The sequence below is a fragment of the Emiliania huxleyi genome (genome assembly GCF_000372725.1).
Source record: "Emiliania huxleyi CCMP1516 unplaced genomic scaffold EMIHUscaffold_1089, whole genome shotgun sequence".
In the NCBI taxonomy this organism is placed as follows: domain Eukaryota; phylum Haptophyta; order Isochrysidales; family Noelaerhabdaceae; genus Emiliania; species Emiliania huxleyi.
In genome coordinates this window covers 1-6984 of record NW_005201859.1, presented here as the reverse complement: position 1 = coordinate 6984, position 6984 = coordinate 1, and the positions used below count along the sequence as shown (strand labels likewise).

Here is a 6984-nt window from a genome sequence, read left to right as displayed (position 1 = left end):
GTCGACCGTGCCGCAGTGCGTCTTGCCCGCTGGCCGCAATGGTTCGGATCGCGCGCGAGGAGGGGGTGCGGAGAGGGCTGTACAAGGGCTTCGGGCTGAGCCTCTTCAAGGCGACAGCCCGAGAGTGGCCGAGACCGAGATCGCCCGAGATCGAACGAGATCGAAACGAGATCGCCCGAGATCGAACGAGATCGCCCGAGATCGCCCGAGATCGAACGAGATCGCCCGAGATGCCCGAGGTGACATGCGCCCGGTTCAAGGTGGCGCCGTCGTCTGCGGTCACCTTCGTGGCGTACGAGGCGTGCTTCCGCGCCCTCACCCGGCTGGCCGAGAGCTGGGAGCGCGAGGAGCTGCTCCGCGCGCAGCTCGAGCTCGAGGCGCCGGACACCGCGACGGCGTGAGGCAGTTCTCGAGGGCGGCGTGGGGCGCGGCGCGCGCGAGAGCGCGGGCGGCGCTCCGGGCGGCGGCTGCGCGCCGTGACGGGGGCGGCCGAGGCGGGCTCTTGCCGCCAGGCGCAAGCGGCCGCGCGCACACTGTACTTGTGCGGGGGCAGAGGCACGCGTGATTGTTCCGGCGCAAAGCGCGTGTGTGTCGCCAGCTTGCGCGAGTCCTTGTCGGCCGTGGCGGCCGCCAGGGCTAAGGAGTGACCGTCAGAAAACACTTGCGTGGTGCGTGGACCGCTTCACACCTCCCTCCGCCTCCTCGATCTATCTCGCGTCCACAGTGCACAGACCCCCACGGCTAGTTCCATTTCACTGTGGCACAGCTCGCGTTACAAAACCTTGATTTTGACCATTGCGCGAAAAAGGTACATCTCGGTGCCTTCCAGAGGCAGCTGCGACCCCACTGAGTAGACGGCGGCACACAGCAGGTGGCGCGGTGTGCCGCCGTCCACTCGGCGGGGTCGCAGCTGCCTCTGCGCGTCCTGGGTATGTACCTTTGTCGCGCGCCGGAGACGACTCGACGCCGCTGAGATCGGAGATCAAGCTCTGACAGGTCGCACGTCGCTCCTTTGACGCCGACGTGACTCACCCGTGCAGAGCACATCAGGACACGGTCTCGACACGCTCAGTACGACGCCTGCGACCCGTCTTGGGTCAGGTGGCACGACGCTCATCGCGCCTACCAGCGCTGCCGTGCAGGTTGCCACGACGAGGTCGAGCACGCTTCTATACGCTCTCCCAGCCTTCCTTTCCATCCCATTAGGCAGCCTGGGAACGGTGGCGGTCAGAGGCAAAGCCTGCGAGGGGTGGTGGAACCACATGTCACGGCTACCGCCGGCTCGACCCCACGATAGCCTCCGGAGGCTGACTTTGAGGCACAATCATTGGACGACGTCGGCGAGTTGAGTCGCGCTCGCGGTAGCCAGATGACCTCTCATACTAGTATCATCGGCCATGGCCGCAAGAAGCGCGGGGGATTCCGCTGGGAGCAACACGGAGCTCCGTTGGACGCGTTTTCAAGATTAGCGTGTCAGAGTGAATTGGAACTAGCCCACACCACAGTCTCCACACTGCACACACTTCTCACTTCATACGTGGCTGGGTTCACAGCGATTGTAGGAAAGTGTCGGGACCAAATCCCGGTCGCGGCCTTCCCAGGGTTCGTGATTTCACATGGAAACAGCGAATCGATTTCACTTTCACTTTCACTTCACATTTCATGTGAAACGAAATTTCACTTTTCCGAGCGAGTGTGAACGTGAGCAAGGACGGATGCTCCCACCAAGTTCCGACACTCTGACACTCTGACACTTGCAAGTGTTGGCTCCACCCCATGGACATTGGTCACGCTGAGCTGAAGTGTGCACTAGACCAATATGAATATCTTGGCGTGCTGCGAATACGGTGCCGATGGTGGGATGAACTCTTTCAGCAGGCGAGTATTTGCAGTCGAGAGTATCTCGACGCATTGGGAGGGCGGCCGCGGCGGTGTAGGGGCGGCGGCGAGCTCCCGGTGGCAAATACTCGCCTCACAGTCCAAGATGGCGGCTCGCGCTCCCGGCCGTGCTCTGGCGTGCCTCTCTAGTCCCGCCTGCCACCCAGATACCGAGGGCGGGGCGCACTCTTCGACTTGCCTTGGGCTATTATCTGGCCTCGGGAGGGCGGCGGCGCGGCGGTGTTGGGGCGGCGGCGAGCTCCCGGTGGCAAATACTCGCCTCACAGTCCAAGATGGCGGCTCGCGTCCCCGGCCGTGCTCTGGTGTGCCTCTCTAGTCCCGCCTGCCATCCAGATACCGAGGGCGGGGCGCACTCTTCGACTGGGCTATTATCTGGCCTCGGGAGGGCGGCGGCGGCGGTGTAGGGGCGGCGGCGAGCTCCCGGTGGCAAATACTCGCCTCACAGTCCAAGATGGCGGCTCGCGCCCCCGGCCGTGCTCTGGCGTGCCTCTCTAGTCCCGCCTGCCACCCAGATACCGAGGGCGGGGCGCACTCTTCGACTTGGGCTATTATCTGGCCTCGGGAGTGCGGCGGCGGCGGTGTAGGGGCGGCGGCGAGCTCCCGGTGGCAAATACTCGCCTCACAGTCCAAGATGGCGGCTCGCGTCCCCGGCCGTGCTCTGGTGTGTCGCTTGGGTCGCCTCTGATGCTGTGTCTCGTCTTAGCCAGATATCGAGAGCGTGCGACGACAACCAACGTACCCTAACCCTAACCCTTACCCTAACCCCTAACCCCAACCCTAACCCTAACCCTAGCCCGAAGAACCCAAAGCATTGATTCACCGAGAGCTCGGGTCGACGGACCGCTGATTTCTCCATTTGGTTTCGGCCCAAACCGGACCATTTGCTGTTAAAAGCTGCACACAACGGCTTGGACTCTCTGACCCTAATAAGATGTCGGTTACCGGTATGCGAGACCCTGGCCGTCCGTCCTCCCGTCCGTCGCAGCCGATCCGGCCGTTTAGTCGTCAAGCCCGCGGCCAACAGGCACACGGCTGGCAAAATGTATCACCGCCGCCCGCCCAAGCCCCAACCCGCCGCACGCGCGGCGGCATCGCACGCGCGCCGCACGCGCCGCCCCCGTGCCTCTCGCCCACGCGCGCGTTCCGCCCGGCTGTTCTCGCGCCGCCAGGGGGCTCTTCTCAAGGAAGCGGAACCTGAAGAAGGATGACCAGGAGCTGCCGCTACCTCCGGGTAATAGCGCGGCCGGCGCCAAGATCTTCAAGGCGAAGTGCAACACCTGCCACACGTGCAATGAGGGTGGCCCCAACAAGCAGGGCCCCAACCTGTTCGGCGTGATCGGCCGCCAGTGCGGCCAGGTGCAAGGGTTCAAGTACACAGGGGCCAGCAAGAACTCGGGCATCCAGTGGTCCAACCAGACCCTCGTCGCCTACCTGGAGAACCCGAAGAAGTACATCAAGGGCACCAATATGGCCTTCCCCGGCTTCAAGAAGGACCAGGACCGTGTCGATGTCGTCGCGTACCTCAACACCATGAAGTAAGGTACGGACCCGACCGGTCGGGCGGCAGTGTCGCAAGGGCTGCGACGCGCCGCCTGGCGGCCCGGGTGAGTGGTGCAGCCCTTGGGCTCTAGTGCACCCCTTCCAGGCCCGGGGCTCACCTTCACCGTGGGAAGGTGGGATTCCGGGTCACGTAAGGAGGGACAAGCGGGCCTGCACGTAAGGAGGGACAAGCGTGATGCACCCCACTGTCGATATACAATACCCGCCGCCTGTTAGTCAATCGAGATTTCTATGCCGTATGGTGTACCTGTGTTGGTGCCAGTGCGCGCCAGTCCCGTGCCCAGTGTTGTGCGAGGGAGTTTGCGTAGGTTAGGTAGTTTGGTTGTAAAATTCTATGCCGTGAAATGTGTGATCGCGAGCCAGCCGTGGTCGCGTTTCAGTGTCCAAGGCGGGACGAAAGCTCGAGCCTCCCGAGCACAGCCGGCACCGACGAGCAACGACGAAGGCCTCGCGTCCTTCGCGCAGCGTGCCGATCGCCGCAGTCGCGTGCTGCGCAGGCTTCGATTCCGGATACTCCGCAGAGACTGCGCGCTCGATTCCGGACTGCGCGCTCGACGGCGGGCGGCAGAGCCACTGCCAGCCGTGATGACGGCCGCCACTGGGACGCGTGTGCACCCTTGACGGAGCCACCTTCGGTGGCTGTGGTCGAGGACCGCTTCGACGACGAGAGCTTCGAGCTACCGTACCAGTAGCATCGGCCCCGTTGGCGTTTGTGCATGCGACGCCCCTCCCGTCGCTGCCTCTGCGGGCGCTGCCATTCGCGGTCGCCTACGCGCCCGCGGCTCCGGCGTGGCTGCTCGGGCGACGCCCCCGCCCTCGCCTCCGGTGCGCGGGCCTCCGGGGAGAGAGGGGGAGATCTCCTGAGATGAGGGGGAGATCTCCTGAGATCGGATCGTCCGGCCAGAGCTGAGCGTTTCTAAGGTCAGGAGCAGCACCCGAGCCAAATGAGCGTTTCACGTCGTTCCACGAGGCAGGGCCAGGCGAAGAACGCAGGGCCCTGCGAAGAACGCCGGGGCCCTGCGAAGAAGGATGGCGTGGCTCCTCTCGCCGACGTTCCACGTGCACTTCGTCGCCGACAAGGACGAGCCGGCGCTGAAACGCCTCGGCGCGGCCTACAAGCTGACGTCGACAAACCTGGGCAACATGCGGCAGCTCCTCGGCTGGCGGGAGGTTGGCCAGGACTGCCGCGTCGGCAAAGGCCTTTGCAAAGGGTTTACGCTGCTCGAGCGCGTCGTCTGGATGCGCTGTGATGGGCCCGCCCGCGGCTGCAGCTCTCGGAGAGTGCGGAGGGCGTGAGCATCCACGACCTCATCCAGCTGCCGACCGGGCCAGCGGCGTCGCCTTCATTTGCTCCGCCGCCCCAGGTGAGCAGCCTGCACCCGTCAGCAACCCCCCCCCCCAACCTCTCCTCCTCCCTTGCGTGCACAAGGCCGACTTTACGGGAGCTCTCTTTCCCGCGCGGCATCCGGCTGCATGGAGTTGGGCGTGCCGGCTCGTCCAACAAAGTTGCCGATATTCGCGTTCCCAGAGCCAGCCTCTGCTCCTGCCGCCGCCGCTGCTGCTCCCGCTCCTGCCGCCGCCGCTGCTCCTGCTGCTGCGGCCGTGCCCGCTCCTTCCACCGGCACCGTGTGCGCTCCCGCTGCTTCCGCCAGCGGTCCTGTGGAGCTCGACAGGCGTGACGAGCGGCGGGCGGCGGGGCACGCCCGAGCGTCCATCGGCTCAGGAGGACTGGATCGCCCGGGCAGGCCTGCGATCGGCCTGGCGTCAGGACTGAAGCGCGCGCTCTCACAAGCTGTGCCGCCGCCCTCGCCGCCGGGGTGCCTCGCCTCTGGATTGAAGAGCGCCCTATCGCAGTCTATGCCGCCGCCCGCGCCGCGCCAGCCTCCGGCGCCCTCTTCTGGGTTCACCGCCTCGGAGTTCCTTGGCAGCTTCGACTTTCTTAGCGCTGCGGCGGCGGGCCTCCGGCCCTCTCCCACCAGGTCCGACCCAAACGCTGCCTCGGCGGGCCTCCGGCCCTCTCCCGCCGCGTCCGACCCAAACGCTGCGGCGGCGGGCCTCCGGCCCTCTCCCGCCGCGTCCGACCCCGACGCCGCGATGGGGCGGCTGACACAGCCCGCCGGCTACAGCCCTCTCATTGGTGGCGTGCCTCCACGCAAGCCCGCCTTCTGCAGCGCCCTCGCGTCCTCGCGCGAGGACACCTATGCGCGCGGCCAAGCGGATCTGCCCGACGACCCGCGCAAGCCAGCCGCAGTGGTCGGGGGCAGCATCGGCAGCAACAGCAGCGGTGGCGGCCCCCCTGTGGCCGCGGCAGTGGGACCGGCAGCGCCAGCCGTCGTTGTCCACGCAGAGGCGGCGACAGCGGCGGCGGCTGCTACCGAGGCGGCTGCTACCGAGGATCACGCGGCCGCGCTCACGGCGACGGCCGAGTACCTCACGACCAACCAATCTTTCGGGCCAGCGCTCGAGGTGCTCAAGGCCGCCGCGGTCGGCCCCGCGCCGCTGCCGCATGTCGTGGCGGCGGTGCGCCGCCTCGTCGGGGAGGAGCGGAGCGGTGTGATGGTGTATGTGCGAAACAAACACGGCACCGCGCTACGGGCGCTGGTTCGCAGCGTGCTCGGCGCGGCCCTCGAGGAGGGCAAGCAGGTGACCAATGCGCAGCAGTGGTCTTACCCGTTTCTGGCCCGGACGGTCAAGTTGCCTCGGCTGGAGGATTATTTGCGCGCGTACCCGTCCCACTTTCGCGTTGACGGCCCGACTGCGAGTATCCAGGCTCCACAGTGCCGAGTGGACACTCTCCTCGTGCAGCGCGGCCACTGCAAGGCGAAACACGATGCGAAGAAGCTCGTCAAGGCCGGGCACGTGTGGACCGACGGTGAGGTGGTCAAGTACCCCGGGCAAAAGCTGCCAGGCGACGCGCCTCTTTCTCTCACTCTCGGCGGCAAGCAGTATCTCCAGGCGTCGGCCCTGGCCACGGGCTCGACCGCATGGGAAAAGCGCCAGAACGCTAGGCTGGACCCCAGCGCACACAAGTTGCAGGCGGGCATTGTGTCGGAGGCGGCGACTGCGGAGGCGGCGACTGCGGAGGCGGCGACTGCGAAGGAGGCGACGGCGGGGGCGGCCAAGGCGGGGCGGAAACAGCGGCGGCCAGAAAAGCGCAACCGGGAAGCGCAAAAGCGGTTTTTGGCGGCGGCGGAAGCGGCGGCGGCGGAGCAGGCGGCGGCAGAGCAGGAAGCGGTGGATGACGCGGCGTTTGAGGAGGCGTCGTGTTTCGCATCGTGGCCAGAGACGTGTCTCTGGCCGCAGTCTCTGTCGGAGTCTCCTCCATCGCAGGCCCCGCCACCGCCGCAGCTCCCGCCGCCGCTGCTAGTCCCGCCGCCGTCACAGCTCCCGCCGCCGTCGCTGGTGCCTCCGCCGTCGCAGCTCCCGCCGCCGTCTCTGATTCCACCGCCGTCTCTCTTCCCTCCGCCGCCACAACCGCCGCAGCCGCCGCAGCCGCCGCAGCCGCCGCAGCCGCCCTCACCGCCA

General features: G+C 66.7%; 3 protein-coding genes across 3 annotated transcripts; all 3 read left to right on the top strand.

Annotated features, from left to right (window-relative positions):
• Nucleotides 1-7: 7 nt before the first annotated feature.
• Nucleotides 8-518, top strand: EMIHUDRAFT_446822 (hypothetical protein). Its single transcript, XM_005792262.1, has 2 exons — nt 8-149; nt 189-518. Exons 1-2 carry the CDS (start codon nt 39-41, stop codon nt 399-401), a joined length of 324 nt encoding a protein of 107 aa, XP_005792319.1. The 5' UTR covers nt 8-38; the 3' UTR covers nt 402-518.
• Nucleotides 519-2530: 2012 nt separating this feature from the next.
• On the top strand, nt 2531-3438 carry EMIHUDRAFT_251371 (putative cytochrome c; the record flags this gene model as incomplete). The annotated part of the gene is made up of 3 exons (XM_005792261.1): nt 2531-2552; nt 2902-2941; nt 3069-3438. The coding sequence occupies 3 exons, from the start codon at nt 2531-2533 to the stop codon at nt 3436-3438; spliced, it is 432 nt and encodes a 143-aa protein (XP_005792318.1).
• Nucleotides 3439-4488: 1050 nt separating this feature from the next.
• Nucleotides 4489-6555, top strand: EMIHUDRAFT_460387 (hypothetical protein; the record flags this gene model as incomplete). The annotated part of the gene is made up of 2 exons (XM_005792260.1): nt 4489-4740; nt 5887-6555. Coding segments are annotated over 2 exons (921 nt in total), but the record flags the coding sequence as incomplete, so codon positions are not given.
• Between the last annotated feature and the right edge of the window lie 429 nt (nt 6556-6984).

Coding starts and splice junctions, on each gene's coding strand:
- EMIHUDRAFT_446822 (XM_005792262.1), top strand. CDS start 39: ATGGTTCGGATCGCGCGCGAGGAGGGGGTGCGGAGAGGGCTGTACAAG. Junction 150..188: donor CGAGACCGAGATCGCCCGAG/ATCGAACGAGAT, acceptor CGAGATCGAACG/AGATCGCCCGAGATCGCCCG.